This window comes from Dipodomys spectabilis, unplaced genomic scaffold (genome assembly GCF_019054845.1).
Source record: "Dipodomys spectabilis isolate Male_0828 unplaced genomic scaffold, ASM1905484v1 ptg000098l, whole genome shotgun sequence".
Taxonomy (NCBI): Eukaryota; Metazoa; Chordata; class Mammalia; order Rodentia; family Heteromyidae; genus Dipodomys; species Dipodomys spectabilis.
Genome location: NW_024870775.1, coordinates 5,950,290 through 5,974,163, shown reverse-complemented (window position 1 = coordinate 5,974,163; position 23,874 = coordinate 5,950,290). Strand labels below are relative to the sequence as shown.

The 23,874-nt window shown below is 54.2% G+C and overlaps 1 protein-coding gene across 1 annotated transcript in view; it reads left to right on the top strand.

Annotated features, from left to right (window-relative positions):
- The first annotated feature begins 6,792 nt into the window (after window positions 1-6,792).
- Window positions 6,793-23,874, top strand: part of Col26a1 (collagen type XXVI alpha 1 chain) — a 35,109-nt gene continuing 18,027 nt past the window's right edge. Inside the window, exons 1-2 of the mRNA XM_042686717.1 lie at window positions 6,793-6,950; window positions 21,257-21,379. Coding sequence (XP_042542651.1) covers window positions 6,793-6,950; window positions 21,257-21,379 — 281 coding nt within the window. The remainder of the gene's footprint in view (window positions 6,951-21,256; window positions 21,380-23,874) is intronic.

The following is a 23,874-nucleotide window of genomic DNA, read 5'->3' as shown; positions in this document are numbered from 1 at the left end:
TTGTTTTTACTGCACTCTGTTTTTACTGAAATTTTCCTTGTTTTTCTGGACTATAGTAGAACGGCCTGAGTGTGGGGGCCCACGAGGATGCACCGTGCTGCACGTGTGGAACTCCCAATACCCAGGCTGCTCCCATGCTCTGAAGAGGACGACCTTACGAGATACTGACTTTTATATATGCCCAGGAAGTAATCGAACTACTTCAGACATTTCTAACTGTAGCGGGGCTGATGTTTATTACTGTGCTAGGTGGGGATGTGAGGTAACTGGGACGGGCTCTTGGATCACCCACAAGGGCCCTATCCTTGTCTGGCTTATCTCGCCCCCCAGACTTGCCTCGAACCCCCTGCATGGCCAATGCTATTCTTACCTATGTAATCCTGTTAAAATAACCTTTACAGAGGAGGGGAAAAGTATAACTAACTAGGAGGTGGGAAGGATGTGGGGGTTGCAATTATATCAAAAAGGATAGAGCTCAAGAGATCCAACTCGTGGCTCTCCGCCAATCTTTGGCTCAGTGCCAAAGATTACCCCCTACCTTAGGCAAACCTTGGAAAAATGAGGTGCCAACTGGGCGAACTTTGTAAGAGGTGTCCTGACTCGAACTTCAGCAAAGAGGTGGGTCTGCCATTCAAACAAAAAGGGGGAACCTGTAAGATGCACGGGCAGCAAAGATGGCGCTGAGAGGGAGTTGAGTGGGCAGAAACCGATTTGATTTGTTTATGTTCAGTGCGTAAACAGCTCCTGGAAGCTTAGGTGCATGATAGGGTGTGACCTTTACAATGATTGGTTGGTTTCTTTTCCTCCCCTCCCATGCCATGTGGTCTTTTGCTTTAAAAAGTGCTTGCTGTGTGGTAATAAATGAGTTCCTGCTTGACTGGACTCCCTGCTGTGTCTGATTGTCTCGGGGCTAAGGGAGGCTGGGGAACTGGTGAACTGTGCACTTACCTTTCCTTGGACCCTGTCCGTCTTCCAAGGGATGGACAAAGACCCTACACCCATTCTTTCAGTGAACAAAGATCTGTAATGTCTTCTTGGTACATGGAAATGGCCTTGTATCTTAGTCTGCACATAATGATTTATTTACTATCACCTTGGGAAGCAATTGCTTTTGTATTCCATTAACATCCCATCTTCTAAGGGAGGGGCTTATTCATGTTTGGTTTCTTGGGCCTAGCTCTAAGCCTGGCATAAAGTAGTTGTCAGTAAATGTCAGTCCCTTCTGGGCACTGGTGGTTCTTACCTGTAATCCTAGCTACTCAGGAGGCTGAGGTCTAGAGGATTGTGTTCCAAGCCAGGCAAAACTCTTTATTTCCAACTAACCAGCAAAAAGCTGGGCTGGAGGTGTGGTTCAAGTGATAGAACACAAGCTGTGATCAGGAAAGCCAAATGAGATAATTCAAATTTGGGATTATTATTATTGTAAATTATTGGGAGACTTGTTCCACAACTTTTAATTAGAAGAAGTTGACTTCAGACTTGCTTCATACTTGGCCTTCAGTCCTGAAGCTTGTAGGGTGAAATTGGATGAGTTGAAGACTACATGAACTAAGACTTTTTTTTTCCCCTCTTGCTTCAGTGACTCGATGGAATAAAATCTCTCACTTGCAAAAAAAAACAACCATAAAGAAACAAGTTTGACATATTTCAAATCCTCTTCATAAATTGTTGAAAAGATTTAATATAACCGCCAGTCATAAAATATTTAATTTGAGCTGACCCTCTCTGATCCCAGTGATTACACAGACAGTTTTTATTACTGAAGAATAAATTGTGGATTTCCTATGATTCAAGACGATAAAAATTCCTTTCATCCACCTCCCGTATAATACTGAGATTTGAACATTTTCACTTTAGTTCTCAGAGATGGAAATGCTCACAAAATGGTTTGTAACCTGCTAGTGTGTGTGTGTGTGTGTGTGTGTGTGTGCTGGTACTGGGGCTTGACCTCATGACCTGGGCCCTATCCCTGAGCTTTATTTTGCTCAAGGCTGGAGCTCTACCACTTGAGCCACAGCTCCATTTCTGGCTCTTTGCTGGCTAATTTGAGATAAGAGTCTCATAGATTTCCCTTCCCTGGCTGGCTTCAAACTTCAAACTTTAGATCTCAGCCTCCTGAGTAGCTGGAATTACAGCTGTGCTCTTTGACACCCAGCAGGAAAAATCTCATAACCACCAAACTCATGTTCAGCCTTGGCCACATCCAGGGTGTGCAGAAAGCGCAGGGCACTCAACACTAAGGTGTGTTCCAGGACAAGCTCAGGGAGAGAGCCACCCAGTGCCATAGGCACAAGGGCTGGGCCTATGTCCCCTGGAAAAGGGGGGCCCTCAGTGTGGCAGCATGCCTGACATCAGCTTGAGATGTTTGGCAGATTCTTATTGCCAAGAGATCCTTACCGGAGGCTTTGGAAATAGCGGAGGGAATGCATCAAATCGTTTGTGACAGAGACCATGAAAATGAGAATTTCATTTGCAGAGGAGCATGTCAAAAGACACGGAGACACACAGCTTTGGCCAAATGACCGCGGGCCATTCTTATGGTCATATGGAACGCGTTATGAATCCGGGGAATACTGCAAAGCGAGACACAAGGACGCACTGGCTGTGGGGTCCCAGAAGATACAGTCACACGGGGAAGAAAGCTGGCCTGACAGTGAAATCAGCTTGCAGGGACTAGCCCCTTCCTCTACACCATTCCTCCCTCACCCCCCCCCCCCATTCCACTCATTGCCAATTCCCAAGTGATCTTGTTTTGTTTTGTCTGTCAAGGGGCTTGAATTCTGGCCCTGGGCACTGTCCCTGAGCTCTTTAGCTCCAGGCCAGTGCTCTACCTCTTAAGCTACAGTGCCACTTCTAGTTTTCTGGTGGTTAATTGGAGATAAGAATCTCAAGGAAGCTGGGCTCACGCCTGTAATCCTAGCTACTCAGGAGGCTGAGATCTGAGGATTGCGGTTCAAAGCCAGCCTGGGCAGGAAAGACCGCGAGACTCCTATCTCCAATAAACCACCAGAAAACCGGAAGTGGCGCCGTAGCTCAAGTGGTAGAGCGCTCGCCTTGAGCTGAAGAGCTGAGGCAGCGCCCAGGCCCAGAGTTCAAGCCCCACGACCTACAAAAAAAAAAAAAAAAGAATCTTAAGGAGGGCTGGGAAGGTGGCTCAGTGGTAGAGCGCTTGCCTTGCATGCCTGAGGCCCTGGGTTCGATTCCTCAGCACCACATAAGCAAAAAGAAAAAAGCCGGAAGTGACGCTGTGGCTCAAGTGGTAGAGTGTTTGCCTTGAGCTGAAGAGCTGAGGGACAGCGCCCAGGCCCAGAGTTCAGGCTCCACGACCGGACCCAAAAAAAAAAAAATCTCAGGGACTTTCTTGCCTGGACTGGCTTTGAACCTCCATCCTCAGCCCTCAGCCTCCTGAGTAGCTAGAATTACAGGCGTGAGCCACCCGCACCCTGCAACATGCAGTCACTTTGATGAGGCTGCGTGGAATCTGGGAAGTCCAGGTGAAAAGGAAAATTCAGTCAGGATCTCCCTTGACAGCTACATTCATTCTGTCTGCATTTAGTCCTGGCAAAGGACAAAAAGCTTGAGCCATACAAAGCAGCCCTTGTGGTGGTGACAGACTGGCTCCTTACACTTTCGTCTGTACAGACCCCACACAGCTGTGACCCGGGCTTTAGGAGGGCCCTGTATGGAAATGGCACCATGCCTGCCTCTACCTCCCTTGAATTCATGGAGAATTGCAGGATCCCTGCCTCTGCGGGTAGTCTGGAGCTACGTACTGAGCCTGGGGGTGGGAGGACCCCTGTTTTACATTAACAGGAAGATTTATTACACCAAGAGGTCAATATTTGCCTTGGCCTCAGCCTGGTGCATATGTACTTCCATGTCCAGTGTTTCTTTCTGCTGACTGCTGCGGAAGCAAAGCTCTGTCTTTTGTCTGTGGATGGGGCACTGATTAAGATTTTATCAGAAAGGCCTGCAGATACCATGCTGGCAAAGATGCTCTGAGGATGCTTTGCCTGTGTATCATCAAGCAGTCTGAATCCAAGGGCTGAGAAGGTGGCTCAGAGGTAGAGTGTTTGCCTTGTATGCAAGAGGCCCTGGGTTCAATTCCTCAGCACCACATAAGCAGAAAAAGCCGGAAGTGGCGCTGTGGCTCAAGTGGTAGAGCACTAGCCTTGAGCCAAAGAGCTGAGGAACAGCGCCCAGCCCCAGAGTTCAAGCCCCAGGACAAAAATAAATAAAAAAATAAATAAAATAAAAAATCCTAGCTGGGGGTGGGTTTCTGTGGCAGTGTGTGGTCATAGCATGCACAAGGCCCTGGGTTCCAACATTGCATTAACTAATTAATGTTTTCATTTCCATTAGTGTATGGGTTTAAATTCAGGGCCTTGTGCTTGCTCCGCTGATGTTCTATCATTGGATCCAGGCCTCCAGCCTGGCTTTTTGCTGGTTGATTGAATATAAGAGTCTCGTGGGCTTCTCTCTCTGGGCTAGCCTCAAACCATGATCATCAGATCTCAGCTTCCTGGAGTCGATAGAGTCTCTGGTGCCCTGCTCCATCTCTAAATGTTGTGTTGTTGTTGATCATGGGGCTTGAACTCAGGGCCTAGGCACTGTCCCTGAGCTTTTTCATTCAAAGGTAGTGCTCTACCACTTTGAGCCACAGCTCCACTTCTGGTTTTCTGGTGGTTTAGTGGAGATGATAGCCATATGGACTTTCCAATCCAGACTGGCTTTGAACCCTGATCCTCAGACCTCAGCTTCCTGAGTAGCTAGGATTCCAGGCGTGAGCCATCAGTGCCCAGCTCCATCTCCAAACATCTGATGCTGTATTTCTCAGAGGAGCACAGGCTTCCGCTTCTCTGGAAGTTTCCATGTGTAATCAGGATGGCAAGGGCACAAGATTGGAAATAGACAGGCACATGTGTGGAGAATGGAGCAGAGGCCTCTGGGGCAGAGCTGCGGGGGTGGAGGCGGCAGCTGTAGCAACACCAGCAAGGAATTTTCTCACTCAGCACCCACTGGCTGCATACTTTATCTTTGAAGGAATGCAAATTACACCTTCCACCCAGTGCTGGTGCTGTTTGTTTTAAAATATATTTAAATCTTTGACCACGCAGTAAAATATACAGTTTTGTCCTCTGAGAAAGTAGCAACTATTCCAGACTATTGAGCCCTATTGGCTGGTTTCACTTCGATGTTTTATTTTTTTTCTTTTTTAATTAAAACTTTGTTTCCCCTGTAGTATTGGAGTTTGAACTCTGGGTCTCTTGGCTTGCCTGGCAGACCATTTGAACCAAGCTGCTAACACTCGAGCCACTCCTCCCCCCCCCCCCCCCCCGCCCAGCAGACCCCCCCCCCATCCTCGCAAGCCACGCCCACCACAGCAAACCACGCTCCTCAGCTTAAGGCACGTTGCTTTTAGAAGCCTTGGGCCACGCCCCTTTCGTGTAAGCCACGCCCCCACGGATAAAGATGTTTGGCGTCCTTCACCTTTCACCGAAGTCCTGGCAAAGTTAATCATCTTTAATACTTATTGAGTGTGGCACCAAATACTGGATGCGACTGGCTCATTCGGGTCCTTCAGCGAGTGGCAGGCACACAGAATTCACCCTCTACCTGTCCGCTGGCCAGCATGAAGCTATTGTCCAAGACGAGACCACTAGGGCCAGACCCAGAGCAGTCCTGAAGTTTCGGGAATGTTCTTTATTCTTTCTCTAAGCACCTTTGCCCTAAAACAGGCATGAGCTGGGTGGCATTGTGTCATCCCTCACTTGTCCAGCGTGGTGGGTAGCCTGTGGCGCTGGAGGAATGAGTTTAGGATAACCTGTGAAGCTGGTGTGGTGGCCCACGCCTGTAATCCCGCCCACCAAGTCGGGAGGCTGAGCTCGCCGATCCTGTCTCAAAAATCAGAACCTAGAAGTGGGGACGGACACCAGGGTGGCTCACGCCAATGGTCTCAGCTACGCACGAGGCCGAGGCTCGGGGTCCCAAGCCAGCCCAGAGCAGGAAAGCCCAGGAGATTCTTATTTCCAATGAACCAGCAAAAAACAAAACAAGCAAACAAACAAAAACTCCACCTTAAGTGGAGGCGTGGTTCAAGTGGTAGAGCTCCAGCCTTGAGTTAAAAAGCTCGGGGACGGGGGGCCCAGGCCCTGAGTTCAGGCCCCAGGACACACACACACACACACACACACACGCACACACACACACACACACACACACACGCACACACACACGCACACACACACACACGCACACGGCAGGATGGATGCGTGGCGAGGTGTGGGCGAACGGGGAGCCCCCTGGCCGCCAGCTGTCCCCACTACTGCCATGCTGTGACCCAGAGACTCCTGCGCAGAGGGGCGCGTGTGCCCCCCTCTCCAGCTCCACGGCATTCGCTCGAGCCTCAGTTTCCACCTCTGAACTACGGGGATGATTGCCCCCGGTTGGAGAGGGGAAACCGCGAGCCGGGAGGAGGTGCGGACCCGGGGGCTGGGGCCGAGCCTGGAGGTCGGGGCTCCCGCCCCCCGCACCCCCCCCCCGGTCCCGCGCGCGGCGACGGCGCCCGCTGGGCCCCGGGCCGCCGAGGGTTAAGGGCCGAGCCCACCACGCCCCCTCTGACGGCGCAGCGCCCACCTCCCCGAATTTGAAAAGGCGGCCCCGGAGCGCGCGCCCGCTCCCCGCGGACCAGGGCTCGCTCCTCCGCTCTCGGCAGGCCGGGGCCGCGGGCTCGGTCCGGGCCACCCGTGCGCTCCGGGACCCCCGGTCCGCGCGCGGCGGCGGCGGCGCAAGATGAAGCTGGCCCTGCTCCTGCCCTGGGCGTGCGGCTGCCTGTGGGGGTCGGCGCTGGCCACCGGCTTCCTCTACCCGTTCCCGGCCGCCGCGCTGCCGCAGCACGGCTACCCCGAGCCGGCCGCCGGCTCCCCGGGCGGGGCGTACGCGAGCCGCCGGTGAGTGCGCGGGGCGGGGCGGCGCACGGTGGGAACGAGGGACGGGGCCCGGGCGGGATCGGGGACACGGGCCCCGGGGCCGCAGGCGGGAACGGAGGACGGGATCCGGGGGGGAACGGGGAACGGGGTCCGGGGAGCGCGGGCGGGAATGGGGAGACGAGGCCCGGGCGAAATCGAAGGGATGGGGCCCTGGGGCGCGTGCGGGATCGGGGGGACGGAGAGCGGCGGGAACCGGCGGAACGGGGCCCGGGGGCGCGGCGGGGACGGGGGCTACGGGGCCCGGGGACGTGGGTGGGAACCGGGGGCCGAGGCCCGGGCGAAATCGAAGGGACGGGACCCGGGGGTGCGGGCGGGAACGGAGGAGGGGTGTCGGGATTTAAGGGGCTTGGAGATCCGGGGCCTGGGGCGCGCGGCCTGGAGCGAGCGGTGCTGGGGCTTCCCGGCGCCGAGGTGGGGGCCTGGGGCGCGGGAGGCCGGAACCAGGGTCCCCCGGCCTTGGAGGTGCGGGGCCTGGACTGGCGCCGTCGTCTCCCTCGGGTCCCTCGCTCCGGGGCGCTGGCGCTGCCCGCGCAGCCGCGGCTCGGTGCTCCCGGGCTCCCGGGCCCGGTGTGTGCGGCCGGCCACGGCCGGGGGGGGGGGGGGAGGGCGAGGATAGGAAGCCGCCCCGTCCGTCCCGTCCATGCCGCCCCGTCCGTGTGGCTGGGACTTCGGGAGATCCAGGGCCGCTCGCGGGGACGGGGTCCGATCGGACCCCAGAGGCAGGTCCGCCCCGCGGGCTTCTCCGCCTCCTGTGCCGGCAGGCGGCGCCGGCACCTCGAGGTCCCCCCCCCCCCCAGGCCTGCCCGCCTCCCCCTCCCCCCCCGGGACTTGACCTCGGGCCTGGGCCCTGTCCCTGAACTTTTGTACCCAAGGCTGGCGCTCTACCACTTGAGCCAGCTCCACTTCCAGCTTTTTGGTGGTTCATTGGAGCTGAGTCTGGTAGACTTTTCTGCCCAGGTTGGCTTTGAACTGTGATCCTCAGATCTCAGCTTCTTGAGTAGCTGGGATTACAGGCAAGAGCCACTGGCGCTTGGCTAACAAATAGGACATCTTTAAATGAGGCCCAATAAGGTCCCCCAAGTTCTGTGGCTCCGATCCCTGTGCCTTCTTTCCCCAAATTCTATGCCTATAGAAGAGACAGGCCCAGGCTCTTTTTGGTCCTTCACAGTTACCAACCTCCCCTCCCTCCCCCCCCCCCCCCCCACTCCCCAATGCTCTCGAAGAATTCCTCCCCTCCCATGCCTTTCTGCAAGGAAACAGACATTTTGTGTGTGTGGGGGGGGGGGGGAGTGACTGACACTGCACGGCTCCAGAAGATGGTCGCAGGGAAAGCGTAACAATGTCTGCAGAAGTCCACATGCAAATGAACTTCCCTTCTTTTTGTCTGGAAATACTTCCTCCACGTTTCTGTTAGGGGAAATCTCCCAACGCCCCTTAACAGCAGGGCTGCACACTTCCATATGAGAACAGTTTAGAAAACAAGCTCTGCAAGTTGCAGGATGAGATGGCTACCATGAGTCCAAGCACAGAAACATGCTAACCTGCACCCCGGGGTTTGCATCAGAGGATGCAACCAACTAAAACTTCCACCAGTCAGGCACCAGTGCCTCATTCCTGTCATCCTAGCTTCTCAGGAGACCAAGATCTGAGGATCATCCTTGAGCAAAGAAAGCTCAGGGGCAGCGCTTAAGACCTGAGTTCTATCACTAAAACAAGCAAACAAAAACCCCAAACAAATCCTGGAGCAAAGCCATCATTGTCTGTGCTTTGCACCCACCAGGCCAGCTCTAGAAATCACTTCAGAGACTAAAGGAGGCTGTGGCTTCAGGGGGCTCTCTGCTTCCTTTGAAGCAGGGGTGGCTGGCAAGAGTTCTGAGAATGGTGCAGGTGGGTCCTGCTGTGGAAGTCTCTGGAGGATGTCTCTTCCCTGAGGCCCAAGGTGTCCCCATCTCTTCTCTTCCTCTCTCTTCTCCCCAAAGCTTGTCTGCGATCTTAAAAATCCCTTCCCAGAGCAACCGTCTCTAAGGCAATCAGAGCTACGCATGGCGCCTCTTGGCTCTGGCCCGGCCAACACTTCATTGCCACTTGGAGTGTGATTTGGACGTGGACCAGCCACGCCTGGGGCAGAGACCTGAGCAAGGCTAACGAACTGCTAGAGGATTTTCCGGAATGTTCCTATAAAGTGCCAGGACGCCCCTTGGCTGCTCCTATGACAACCTACACATTCTTACAGGCATCAAGAGTCCCCGTGGCTCTGCCCTGATCCCCCTCAGCTTGTCTTAGAAACCAAGAGTCTTGAAAGTTCTCTGGTGTCCTGGAAGAGCTCACCTTAGACAGAGTTAGGCTCCGCCCAGGTGTGCACCGTCATACTTGCGGACACAGGTGTGGGGTGGTACCTCCTGTGCCCCCTGACTGTCCCCACCCCTGCCTCCACAGCGGGACTTAGGTGATCGGTGTCTATGACCCTCCACCTTGGTTAGCTGGGCTACTTCCACCCCCCAAGATCTCCTGAGCCACTTCTGCTGGGAGTGGGCGATGCTTAGCTTGTACACTTTAGAACAATTACCCTGGCAACTCACTCTGCCATGTTGCAGGGTTCCTCGATGACATGGCCCCCAGGGTTTTAGGAAATGAGGCATTGTACCCATCTAGGAGCAGCAGAATCATTCTTTAGGGTTCTGACATCATTCCCCAAATCCTTTTCCCATTTGCTGTGGGAGGCGCTGGCCTGATGGCGCCCCTCTGCCCGTGGGGCCTGCAGGCTTTCCAGCCCGCCTTCTTCCCTTTCCTTTCTCACTGTGGCCTCCACCTCCTGTGACCCTCCGGCCTCAGCCTCTTGTTCTATGGCTGCCCATGAGAATTCACTCAGCCCCTGAAACTATGCACTGTGCCCAGGTGTGCACAAGCAAGCCTGCCAAAGGGAACTCAGTGCCCAACCCCACCCTCCCACCTCACTGACCTCTGTACACTACAGGCCTTTGCTTTTCTTTTCTTTGTCCTTCCTTCCTTCCTCCCTCCCTCCCTCCCTCTCTCTCTCTTTCTTTTGTCATTTGTGGGGTCTGAACTCTGGGCCTGGGCGCTGTCCATCAGCTCTTCAGCTGTAGACTAGTGCTCTACCACTTGAGCCTAAGCCCCACTTCTGGCTTTTTCTGCTTATGTGGTACTGAGGAATCGAACCCAGGGCCTCATGCATGCAAGGCAAGCGCTCTACCACTGAGCCACCTTCCCAGCCCCTCTTTTCTTTTGTTCTATACTTAAAGGCATTTTTTATGTTTTCTGTTTGATTTTGTGCCAGCATATACTGGGACTTGAACTCAGGACTCTTCCTTCTCTCTTAGCCTTTTCATTCAAGGCTGGTACTCTGCCACTCTGAGCCATAGCTCCACTTCTTTTTTTTTTTTTTTTGTAAGTTTTTTAGTGGAGGTAAGAGTCTCACAGACATTCCTGCCTGGCTGGCTGTGAACTGTGATCTTAAGATCTCAGCTTCCTGAATAACTAGGATGACAGGCATGAGCCACCAGCACCCAGAACCTTTTTTTTGGCCTGTCGTGGGGCTTGAACTCTGGGCCTGGGCGCTGTCCCTCAGCTCTTCAGCTAAGGCAAACGTTCTACCACTTGAGCCACAGCGCCACTTCCAATTTTCTGGTGCTTCATTGGAGATAAGGGTTTCATGGCTTTTCCTGCCCGGGTTGGCTTTGAACCATGATCCTCAGATCTCAGCCTCCTGAGTAGCGAGGATTACAGGCGTGAGCCACTGGTGCCTGACTCTGTCTCTTTCTTTCTCTCTTTTTTTGATGCCAGTGCTGAAGCTTGAACTCAGGGCTAGGGCACTGTCCCTTCACTTTCATGCTCAATGCTAGTGTTCTACTGCTTGGGCCACAGCTGTATTTCTGATTGTTTTGTGGTTAATTGGAGTTAAGACTCTCACGAGCCGGGCGCTAGTGGCTCACACCTGTAATCCTAGCTACTCAGGAGGCTGAGATCTAAGGATCATGGTTCAAAGCCAGCCCGGGCAAGAAAGTCCATGAAACTCTTATCTCCAATAAACCACCAGAAAACAGGAAGTGGAACTGTAGCTCAAGTGGTAGAGCGCTCACCTTGAGCTAAAGAGCTCAGGGACAGCACTCGGGCCCAGAGTTCAAGCCCCACGACTGGCAAAAAAAAAAAAGACTCCAGACTTTTCTGCCCAGGCTGGCTTCAAATGGAGATCCTCATATCTCAGCCTCCTAAGTTGCTAGGATTACAGGTGTGAGCCACAGTGCCTGGCAGAGTCAGCTTTCTTTTCTTTCTTTCTTTCTTTTTTTTTTTTGTCACTCGTGGGGTTTGAACTCTGGGCCTGGGCGCTGTCCCTCAGCTCTTCAGCTCAAGGCGAGCACTCTACCACTTGAGCTACAATGCCACTTCCGGTTTTCTGGTGGTTTATTGGAGATAGGAGTCTTACGGTCTTTCCTGCCCGGGCTGGCTTTGAACCGCCATCCTCAGAACTCAGCCTCCTGAGTAGCTAGGATTACAGGTGTGAGCCACTGGCACCCAGCATAGAGTCAGCTTTCTTTTTTCTTTTATTTTTTGTCAGTCATGGGGCTTGAACTCTGGGCCTGGGCACTGTCCCTCAGCTCTTCAGCTCAAGGCAAGCACTCTACCACTTGAGCCACAGCGCCACTTCCAGTTTTTTGTTTTTTTTTTCTAGTGGTTTATTGGAGATAAGAGTCTCAGGGACTTTCCGGCCTGGGCTGGCTTTGAACTGTGATCCTCAGATCTCAGCCTCCTGAGTAAGTTAGGATTACAGGCGGGAGCCACCGGCACCCGGCTAGTTTCTTTCAATTCTTGTGGAGAACTGGGGGAGGGCTCAGCCACGCTACAGGCTCTGTTGGTTTTCCCTTGCTGCCCTTATTGATATTACAAACTTAGTGGCTTAAAGCGACACACGTGCTACTTCCAATTCTCCAGTCCCTGAGCCCAAAATGGGCCTCACTAGGCTCAAGTCAAGGGGCGGACAGGCCCAGTCTTTCAGGAGGCTCTGGGTAGAGTCCATCTCTGTGCCTTTTCTTGCATCCTTGGCTTATCACCCCGTCCTTCTCTTCAACCTCTCATCTCTGCTTCTGTGACTCTGATTCTGATACTTTCCTCCCGCCTCCCGCTCTCTTTTTGGGTAGTATTGAGGATCCAACTCAGGACCTTATGCTTGTGAAGCAGGCGCCCGACCACCAGAGCCACGCCCCCACCAACCAAACCACCCCACCACCCTAGCCACGCCCCCACCGCTTAAGCCATACCCCTACAAAGGGAGCCCCCTTTCCAGTCCCACTTTGCATTTGTTATTCCTTAGGTAGGGTCTTATTTTATGCCCTGCTTGTGCTGGGGGGTGAGGGGGGAGTCTGACTTACCTGCGCCCGGCTTCCAACTGTGATTTTTGTGACAGTAACATAGCCTACTTGGTTCAGTTTCAAGTTAGGTGTACTTAGACCTACTGTGAGTGTAGTGTAAGTAAGCCAGAATCACTTTAGAGAACTGCGCCATCAGAATGCTCCTGGCACTTCTCTACACGGAGCTAGAAATGGATGACAGAAGGGCTAAGTGTAGTAGTGGATACCTGTAATCCTGGTACTTGGGAGGCAGAGGTAGGATCAACAATTTCAGGTCAGCTTAGGCTACAAAAAGAAGACTCTTTTTTTTTTTTTTTTTTGCTGGTCGTGTGGCCTGACTCAGGGCCTGGGCGCTGTCCCTCAGCTCTTCAGCTCAAGGCTAGCACTCTACCACTTGAGCCACAGTGCCACTTCTGGCTTTTTCTGCTTATGTGGTGCTGAGGAATCGAACCGAGGGCCTCATGCATGCAAGGCAAGCGCTCTACCACTGAGCCACCTTCCCAGCCCCAAAGAAGACTCTTGTCTCAAAAACTAAAAGAAAGGTAAAAGGAAATATATAGTGCAGGGGCTGGGAAGGTGGCTCAGTGGTAGAGCGCTTGCCTTGCATGCCTGACGCCCTGGGTTCCATTCCTCAGCAGAAAAAGCCAGAAGTGGCGCTGTGGCTCAAGTGGTAGAGCACTAGCCTTGAGCTGAAAAGCTGAGGGACAGCGCCCAGGCCCAGAGTTCAAGCCCCACAATACACACACACACAAAATCAGCGGCAGAGTAGCCTTTGCCAACCCATGGCACTTAAGAGTCAGGCAAGCTTGGCTTTCTCTGGAACTCTGTTCTTAATTTGCATCAGTTTACCAGTGGAATGGGCCGAATCCTATCCAGGGCCAGAAGAACGTTAAAAAGAACAGTTTGAATCCGGGCTGTGTGGGTCGCCTGGGAAGCTGGGTATGGAGTTGGCACTGGTGCATCCTGGATCTACAGCTCCTGTCCAGAGTCTGCCAGGATCTGGTCGGTGGTCCTATACTAGAAAGAGATGATAAGAGGGGCCAGGTAGAGCCAGCAGAGGTACTAAAGCAATCCCCTCTGGTCCAAATGTGCTCAGGGCCTTTCTTTTTTGATATAAATGGCCAGCTTGCTCCTGAGCTCTTCCTTTTGGAAGTAAATTTTAACTGCAGAAAACATGAACTCTGACCTCACAGCAGGAGACCCCAGGCCGCTGCCCAGTCTAAGGCCTGGGTCACCTTTTCTGCTTGGCCAGTGGTCCGGGAGGCAATGCTGGAAGCTGCCTGCCTGCTGGGTTTGGCTCGGACAGCTGCTGGGGCGCAGCTGTCTTGGCTTCAGGACACAGGATATGCCCTGAGATTAATCACAGAGCCAGCTGGGCCCCTGGGAGGCAGAGCCGGCTAGGGTTACCTCTCACCCCCAGATGCCAGCGGGTGGCGCGCCGGCAGGATGGATGGGATCTTGGGGCGCCAGTGGGTGTCTAGGGAAGGCCGCCCCTCCCCCCACGGAGGCCGACCCCAAAGGAGCCATTGGCTTTTCTCCAGACCCCAAAGGAGCGCAGGCTGATATACAGGAATTAGGTGAGATTAGGGATGGAAACCAAATGTTGGGTGTCAGGTGGAGGAAGCAGATGAAGCCTGGGATCTGCAGGGGCTTCCCTCAGGCTCCTGGGACCATCACAGATATTTAAGTGACCTGAGCCTTACTAGGGCTGGAGGCCAGGCTCAAGGCCTGGGATGTGACCCCAGCAACGGGCGTGGCTTAAGTAGAGGGCGTGGCGTATCTGGGCGTGGCCCGAGGGCTGGGGTGCGATTCCAGTGATGGGCCTGACTTTAGCGGTGGGCTGGGCTCACAGGTTTGGGTGTGGCTTAGCGATGGGCGTGGCTCGAGTGTGGGTGTGACCCAAGGGCTGGGTGTGTTTGGCTGGTGGGCGTGGTTTAATGAAATGGGGTGTAGCTGAAGTGGTAAGGCAATTCTAGCAAGTATGAGTTCAAATCTTAGTACTGCCAAAGAGAATTTAAAAAGTCTTACACATATTCTTTCAAAACCCATTTTTACAGACAGGTGCAGGTGGCTCAGACCTCCAAATCCTAGTTACTCATGAGGCTGAGCTCTGAGGATTGATGTTCAAAACCAGCCAGGCAGGAAAGTCCTTGAGACTTACCTTGAATTAACTGCTGGGAAAAGGCCAGAGGTGGGGTTGTGACTCATGTGGTAGAGTGCTTGCTTTGAGCCTGATAAGCTGAAGGATGGTGTCTGGCCTTGAGTCAAGCCCCAAGACCAGCAAAAAAAAAAAAAATCCAGATTTTATTTATTTATTATTTTTTGCCAGTCCTGGGTTTTGAACTCAGGGCCTGGGCACTGTCCCTGAACTTCTTTTGTTTAGGCTAGCACTCTACCACTTGAGCCACAGTGCCACTTCCGGCTTTTTCTGTGTATGTGATACTGAGGAATCCAATCCAGTCCTTCATACATGCAAGGCAAGCACTCTACCACTAAGCCACATTTCTAGCCAGATTATATATATTTTTAATGATTTTTTTAATTGAGATTAAGTGATTACATAAATTTCACAAATTTCACAGTATTGTGAGATAGTGATACATAGTTAAAGTCACAAACACATTTTAAGGCAAATTGCCATTGTCATGACCTTATCTATGACCTTTGACAGTATAACTATTTCTTCCACATCAGGGGATATGTACATCTCTTTCCTTTTTCTTAGTGTAAGCTTTTCCCTCGTTCCCTCTCAATCCCTCCTTCCATTGCTGCCCTTGAGTTGCTTAGTTCATTTTCATCAATGTGCAGTGCAGCTGATGGGCCCTCTGTTGTATATGTTCCCGTTTCCCTCTGATTCTGTGTCCTTTCCTCAGATGTACACACACACACACACACACACACACACACACACACACACACACACACACACACACACACCCCTATATACCATATATGTGGTTAAGGACATGGAGTTATTTAGAAATGATACACAAATTGTGGAGGTCCTTTGTTTCTAGAGTCCTGAGATGATTTTTTTTTTTTAACTTTTTTTTTTGGTCCGGTCATGGGGCCTGAACTCTGGGCCTGGGCGCTGTCCCTCAGCTCTTCAGCTCAAGGCTAGCGCTCTACCACTTGAGCCACAGCCACATAGCGCCACTTCCAGCTTTTTTCTTTTTGCTTATGTGGTGCTGAGGAATCGAACCCAGGGCCTCAGGCATGCAAGGCAAGCGCTCTACCACTGAGCCACCTTCCCAGCCCGATGATATTTATTTTTAATGCAGTTAATTTATATCAGTTTATAGAAACAGTATCTTGCTGTGTAGCCCAGGTTGATGTGTGTGTGTGTGTGTGTGTGTGTGTGTCTTTCTTTCTTTTTTTGGTGTTGGTTCTGGATGTTGAACCCAGGCCCTGGGTGCTATCCCTGAGCTTTTGTGCTCAAGGCTAGCACTCTACCACTTGAGCCACAGCTCCACTTCCTACTTTTGTGTGGAGAGAAGAGTCTCACTGCCAAGGGTTAGGGTATGTCAGTCTCTTCTTTGGCCTGTGCCCTTTGCCCCCCACCTCTGGGGCCTGCCCTGCTAACTGAAACCTTCTGTTATGAGGTCCGAGCACAGCCTAAATGTGGTAAGGGGACCCTAGTGGGGGCCAGAGCAGCGGAAGGAAGGGGGGATGGGCACCGCAGCCCTCCCAGCAGGAGCAGATGGAGAAGAGAAACACAGTATTGTTTGCCTCTTTGGGGCGTCTGGTTCTAGGCAAGGCTGGGGTCACTCTGATCTCAGACTGTGTGTGGGAGTTAGGGGGTTGGGTTACCCCATTTTCTCTGGGCCTGATAGCAATGTGTGATGGGAATTTTGTTTTTACTAGAGCCTGGTTTTGTCTACATCTTGGACCATCCTGGGGCCGGGGGGGGGGGGGGGGGGTGGGGTGGGGAAGAGCATGTCCCATCCCCAGGCCTGGAGGATTCTGCGAAGATCCAGTGTCAGAGGCTAAGGAGAGCCTGGGCCTTCCTCATCCGCTGTCATAGATCTTCCTCGGGACACGCTGAGGGGAAGGACCAAATGATTTCTGCCCTCGAACACAATTTTGGAGGCCTTTGAAATTCTGGGCGCTTCCTCTGGGAGCTGGTGGCCCATATCTGTAATCCTAGCTGCTAAGGAGGCTGAGATCTGAGGATTGTTCTTGGAAGCCAGCAGAAAGCAAGAAGTGGAGCTGCAGCTCAAAAGATAAAGCTCAAACGCTGAGAGAAAAAGCCAAGCAAGTGTAAGAGACCCTTTGTACTGGGAGGTGGGGGGGGACGAGAGGGAAAGGAAGGAGGAAGAAAGGGAAGGAAGGAAGGAAGGAGCCCCAGAGAAACACAAAAAACCCCCCAGCAGATCTACTTGAATTAGGTTCTTAAGTTCCCGAGACTGAGTGTAGAGACCGAGGCACCCTGGGAATGGCCAATCTGGGGCTGTCCTGGAAGAAAGGCCCTTTAACCAGTGGGGCTGCAGGAGGGATGGGAGTGGGGCTACTCTGAGGAGTAAATTAAGAACTCCAGACAGCTACAGTTCCTCTGTGGTGACTCAGGCCTTTCTTGTGGTCAGCCCCATGGAGCCTGCGGCCTTGGGGACACTGGTCAGATGACCATGGGAGTGGAGAGGGGAAGGTAGGCTCTACCTCGCTTTGGAGGACATCTGTCTTCAATCAGTGCAGAGCAAGAGCGCCCGTCGTTGCTGAAGGCCAGGGGAGCTCAGGTTTCTTGGGAGGCTGCAGCTGTGGAGGGAGGCTGGGCGCCTGTCTCCGGGTCATCATGCATGCAGGGGCTGTTGGAAAAGATCTGGAGCCTGGCTTGGTTCATGTTCTACCCTCACTTCAAAACCAGAAGGCTAGTGGGGGGTTGTGGCTCATGCCTGTAATCCTAGGTACACAGGATGCTGAGATCTGAGGTTCATGGTTTGAAGCCAGCCTGGGTAGGAAAGTCTGTGAGACTCTTATCTCCAATGAACCACCTGAAAGCCAGCTCGAGTGGTAGAGTGCTAGCCTTGAGCACAAAGTTCAGGGACAGCACCTGGGACTTGAGAGTTCAAGCTCTAGAACTGGCACCAAAAAGGAGAGAGACAGACAGACACTGACAGGAGCTGGGGAAAGGGGTGTGGCCTGGGCAAGGCTCCCTCCCGTTACTTATGAGGCCTTTGCATCATGGTTCTATTGATCAGCTTGCACTTCCGCTTTTCAGCGTGCTTTTGACTCCTCAGAGTCTTGCTGCATAAGGAAAAGTATCAGCCGGGCACCAGTGGCTCACACCTGTAATCCTAGCTACGCAGGAGGCTGAGATCCGAGGATCATGGTTCAAAGCCAGCCCAGGTAGGAAAGTCCATGAGACTCTTATCTCCAGTAAACCACCAGAAAACCCGAAGTGGTGCTGTGGCTCAAGTGGTAGAGCACTAGCCTTGGGCTGAAGAGCTGAGGGACAGGGCCTAGGCCCAGAGTTCAAGCCCTACAACCGACAAAAAGAAGAAGAAAGCTTAGAATGGCTGTCTGTTGTCACCATCATTATTTTATTATTTATCTTTGGGCTTTGAACGAGGGGACTTACATCTGCTAGGGTGGTGCTCTACCACTTGAGCAAGCCATGCCTCCAGTTCTGCTTTCCACTGGTTATTTTTGACCTAGACCTCGCTTCCTATCCAGTGTCTGAGATGTGAGCCACTTTCTTTAGGCTTCCGGGGTGCACTGCCGTGTCCAGCCTTCTTCTGTGGATATGAAGTCTCTCAGACTCTCTTCTGTGTGGGCCGGCCTGGAACCTTGATCTCATTCATTCTCAGCCTCCCAAGTGCTAGGATTATAGGAGTGAGTGACCAGGGTTGGACTCAGGATGGTTTATTTATTTTGTGTGGGTCTTGGGGCTTGAACTCCAGGTCTGAGCGCTATCTCTGAGCTTTTTTTGCTCAAGGATGGCAGTCTACCACTTGAACTTCTTGCTTTTTAACAGTTCATTGGAGATTAGAGAGTCTTGTGTACTTTCCTGGCTTTCAACTGTGATCCTCAGCTCTCAGCCTCCTGAGTAGGATGACAGGTGGGAGGCAGGGGTGCCAGCCAGGATTTTTTTTTTTTTTTTGCGGGTCCTGGAGCTTGGACTCAGGGCCTGGGCACTGTCCTTGAGTCCCTCTGTACTCAAGGCAAGCGCCGTACCACTTGAGCCACGGTGTCACTTCCAGCCTTTTCTGTTTATGTGGTATTGAGGAATTGGACCCAGGGCCTCATGGATGCGAGGCAAGCACTCTACCACTAAGCCACCTTTCCAACCCCTCTAGGATGGGTTTTTAAGTCACATTTTTCCCAATTGCTGCTGAGTTGCTTGGAAACACCCAGGGCCTTTGTGGGGGAAATCAAGGACTTCCTTAGAGACCCGGACAGTGGTGTGTGTCACAGAGGTGGTCCCCAGGGAGAGACTGGCTGGGTGGAGAGGGCACTGTCCCCCTTCCCTACCTGGTGGAGTGGTGGACATCAAGTGCAGAATTCCAGGGTCTTTCCCGCACTCACATTCCCCCAGCCCCAGCCTCCCTGATTGCAAGAGGTTGGGAGGAGGAAATGAAGAGCAGCAAAGAGCAGCGGCCCTGGCTGTGGCCCCTGCTCTGTCATCAGCTTGCTGGCCTACCTCCAGCCCGTCCCGTCTCACCTGTAAACAGCGGCTGGGGGAGCAGGCCAAAACCATCAGGCCAAAGCCATTGTCATCATGCAATCTTGGGAAGCCACCATGGCTGTGGACTTGAGTCCTGCTGTCCCTCCCCTCCCCGCCTCTTCTCCAGTAGCTAAGATGACAGGTGTAAGTAAGCCCCTGGCACCCTCTCTCTTCTCCATTCTTCTGAGTTCCGGAACATTCTAGTCAGTTTGCATTTCCCAGGTCCAGCGGATTATGTGTGGTGTTGGCCCCTACCCAACTGTGCTCATGACTCCCCGATGCCTCTGCGGCTTTCTGTGTGTCCATCCTTCCTTGTGGGTTCTTGTCCTCACTTCTCAGCCTCCCGAATATCCAAACTGCCTTGACGGAGCAAGCTTGCAGCTCTGGCTTGTCTGGAAATGGGGTGAGGGGTGACCAGGTATTTAGAACAGCCAGTCGTATGACCTTGAGGTCACCTTGCGGGGATCCGGGCCTGGCACACAGCCCATCTCTGACCTGCAGGGTGGGTTGGATGAGTGGCAGTGGCTGAGGATATACTGGGGGGTGGGGGTGGGGAGTCCTGGACCTGGAGGCGGGGCTGGGTCAGGGCCTCACACAGCCTGGGGAGCACCAGGTTGGTGGGAGAAGGTGCCTAGGGGGACCCCTGAGGAACTGCACCACACTAGGCTGGGGTGCCCAGGGCGCTCTCTGGTGGCAGGGAGGGGACCTGCAGGGAGACTTGCCCTGAGGCTGAGAGCCCAGGTCAAAGGTTAGCATGACCCAGACTGCATTGGGAGACTGGATTGTCTTGGGGAGGAGGAAGAGGGAGGGAGGGAGGGAGGGAGGGAGAAGAAAGAGTCTAGGGCAATTTGCTTTCTGGGTTTTGGCTCAGGGAGCAGGGACGGGGCTGGAGGAGCCGGTTCGGGTGGGTGGCAGTGTTGGCAGGGCACCGTGGTGTGTCTTGTGGTGTCTGGGATGATGGATATTGGGTGACAGTGTGGGGAGTGTGGGATGAGGAATGGGGGTGTCACATGGGCTTTGGCTGGGGGCCCAGGGAGGCTGGGGCCCAGGCGAAGCTGGGGGGAGCCCTGGGTCTGGAGGAGTCCAGGCTGAGCCCCAAGGGCAGAGGGCTGGGGTCTCTGGGCTCAGGAAGGGTAGGGATGGAGCTGAGGCTGAGGCGCTATGGCAGGTGGCCTCAGAACTAGGTGGTAGATGACACTCAGGAGCGGTGGTGGCCTTGGGGACACCCTGAGGTCTCTCTCAAGACAGGATTTCCTGATTTTCCCCAGGGACCCCAATGAAAGCCTCAGTGTTCAGTCCCAGAGTCCCCTGTCCTCATACTCCCGTGGGAGTGGCAGGAACGGGGGGGGGGGCCGCAATGGGGTGGCTGTTTTCCCAGGGGAGTGGAGCCCCCTCCGGGAAGGGGGTAGGTACGGAAGCAGGTGTCCCCCAGGCCTCTGCTGGGGTGAGCCAGGCCCTGACTCCATCCAGGTGGTCTCGCATCACCCTCCTACCCTATTTGTCTTCTGAGGAAGTGTTCACGGTCCGGGAAGCCAGCCACAGCCCACGGAGACCATGGAGGTCTGGAGACTCCAGGCCCAGGGAAATGACCACAGTTCCTGGTGCTTTTCCTTATTAAAACCCCTGGCCTGATGTGATGTTCAGAGATGGCCTAGAACCCTTGCTTCTCAGAGGACAGGAGCCCGTGCAGGAGCGAATCGCCTCTCTCCACTTTCCTTCCCCACCTCCCCCTCTTTCTCTCTTGTGTGTGTTGCTGCCAGGGCTTGAACTCAGGGCCTGGGTGCCATTCCTGAGTGTTTGTACTCAAGGCTAGCGCTCTACCCCTTGAGCCACTGTGGAGCCACAGCTCCATTTCAGGCGTGTGTGGTGGTGGTTCATTGGAAATAAGTCTCATGCAGGCTGGGAAGGTGGCTCAGTGGTAGAGCACTTGCCTCGCATGCATGAGGCCCTGGGTTCGATTCCTCAGCACCATATGAGCAGAAAAGGCTGAAAATGGCTCTGTGGCTCAAGTAGTAGAGCGCTAGCCTTGAGCTGAAGAGCTGAGGGACAGCGCCCAGGCCAAGTTCAAACCCCCAACTAACAAAAAAAAAAGTCTCATGCACTTTCCTGCCAGAGCTGGCTTCAAACCCTGATCCTCAGATCTCAGCCTCCTGAGTGGCCAGGAGGACAGGCGTGAGCCGCTGCGGCTGGCTGGCAGTGGGCCTGAGCAGGGTGGAGGTGACCGGTGTCCCCGCCCCCCACAGGCACTGGTGCCATCACACGGTGACCCGGACGGTGTCCTGTCAGGTGCAGAATGGCTCGGAGACGGTGGTCCAGCGCGTGTACCAGAGTTGCCGGTGGCCAGGGCCCTGCGCTAACCTCGTGAGGTAAGGACCCCGGCCTGCGGGGCCGCCTCACCCGCGGCCTTGCAGGTGGGAGGTGTGCGTGCATTTGTGGGGCTCTGGCTGCGCATGCAGAGGAGGGTGCATGCATCGCGTGGGCCTGCCTGTGAAGGGACTCAGTCCCAATAACAACAGGCCGAACTTCGCAGATCAGTATCACTCCCCACACCCCTACCATCGCCATTTCTCCTGTCAGCAGACTTCCCCCGCTGGTGTCCTTCCTTGGCTAGACTTTGCCTTCTGAGCCTCAGTTTCCCCAGCTGTAAAATGGAGGCCAATCATTACTGCTCCACCAAGGTTGCTGGTGGGGGAAGTCCTGCAGGAGTCTAGCTGAGCTGACAGAATCAGAAGTGGACTCCAGACACAACATGGCCCTAGGACGTGTGGGGTGCTCTGCTCTTGAATTTCTCGCGCTGAGGTTCCAGGGTGACCGGCCCTCACTGGACCCCCTCCCCCACTCCAGAGTTGACTTGCTCAGTTTTGTTTTTTAATTGCAGTTCAGCAAGCCTGGCCACATCGTCATGGCTGGGGTTTTTGTTCTCTTGTCTAATTTCTCCTCACTCCTTGCTGAAGCTGTGTGGGGCCTGAGTGGGGGGCTCTCTCTTTTCTTTGAAGCAAGTTGGTGCTTTGATTTGTGTTTGTTTATGACTTTGGTGGGGAAAAGGAGTTGGAAACTGAGCCTGGAGGCAGAGGCGGGAACAGTTATAAACTTCCTCTCCTGGTCTACCTCCGCTCTCCCCAGTGGAGCAGTGTTTTTGTTTTAGGGCCTGTGTCTGCCCCAGCTCTCTTGACTGGACAACATAAGAGGAGGAGGACAGGGGGTTCAGCATGGTGCTGCACTCCTGTAATCCCAGCATTCACGAGGCTGAGGCATGAGGATCGTGAATCCGAGGCCAGCCTGGGCTAATGTGGATTCTGCCTCTGTCCAGCTGGGTGCTGATGACTCCCAGCTATGCAGGAGGCTGAGATGTGAGCGTAGTGGTTTGGAGTCAGCCTCAGCAGAGGTAGACAGGCAGGTGACACAGATTGGCTGACCTCCTGACATCCACCCCCACCCCAGCCAGGAGGCAGGTGGGCTCAGGGTCTCCTTCATGCCCGTCACGACCCAGAACTCAGGTGCACTGAGCTCAAGCGTGCACACGGAATGAACGCTGGTGAAATGGTGAAATGATGTGCGTGCACGTGTACAACCGTTTCCCGTGTGCATCTTCTCATTTGGCAGTTGTGGTTTTCATTTGTCTTGAGACAGCATCTCCTGATATAGTCCAGGCCCAGCCTCAGATTCCTGATCTCCCTGCTTCAGCCTCACTGCTGGGATTACAGGCCCTACCTCCGCCCCTGGCTGGGTGCTTTGTATTTCTTCAGTGTGTATATATTGCAGGTAGGGGGCTAGGGTGACAACCCCCAGTGATTGTCAGGAACACAAAGCCAGACTCAAGAATGTGAAGCAACACGGGCCTCTCCTTACTCGTGTGTGTGTGTGTGTGTGTGTGTGTGTGTGTGTGTGTGTATACACGCGCAAAAGTGTGCGCATCCTGGTAACCAAAGATACAAGCAGTTGTGGGGGGGGCAGAGTCCTGGGGCGCCCCTGGGGAGCGACATTTGAGTCCATGTTTGTGGATTAGAGGCTTTTGGTTGGGGAGGGGTGGGGGCGGAGGGCGGAACTGACTGCCGGCCCTGGAGGGGGCTGGGGGCGGGGCAGAACTCCAGCCTGCCCCTCTCTACAGCTGGGAGAGGAAGGAGAGAATTGGGGCCAACCCCTTCCCCCCAACACAGAGAGGGCCAGGTGGGCCTGGCCTGGCTTTCTGTGCCTCAGTTTCCCCTTCTGGGACAGGAATATGACCCTTCCCTTTCTTGCCATGGAGGGGAAGCCCCCCCCCCCCACTGCACATGCCATGTTCCTTGTAAGGTGGGGTGGCATGGGCTCTGCCATGGAGCGGGGAGGGAGGGCTGGCTCCGTGGCTGGCAGGGGGGCCAGGCCCGCAGGGGTTAAGTTTCCCCGGGCCAGCCCCCCCTCTCCTCCAAGGACTTTGATGGTATTAAGAGCCAACCATTTCCAGATGTGCTGAGCAGAGGGGTTTCAGCTGCTTCCCCCTTCCGCCCCTGACAGATGGGGGGCCCCCTGCCAGCCGCGCCCCACCCCCGTCGGCCAGGACGCCGGCCGGAGAGGCTGCGTGAAATCCTGGATTTAAATACTTTCTTAAGAGAAGGCCTTTCCTTCCTGCCCCCCTCCCGCCCCCCAGCAGGGCCAGCCTGTCCCCCTCATCCGCCCAGTGGCCTGCAGGGAGAGGGGTCACCCCCACATACAACCAAGTGCCCCCCCCAGCAGGCCCAGTCTGTCCTCCTCGTCCTGCAGGAAGGGAGAGGGGGTCACCCCCCCCATACAACCCAAGTCTCCCTCCCCCAGCAGGGCCAGCCCTGTCCCCTTTGTCCACCCAGCGGCCTGTGGGAGGGGAGGGAGGTCCCAGGTACAACCCCCC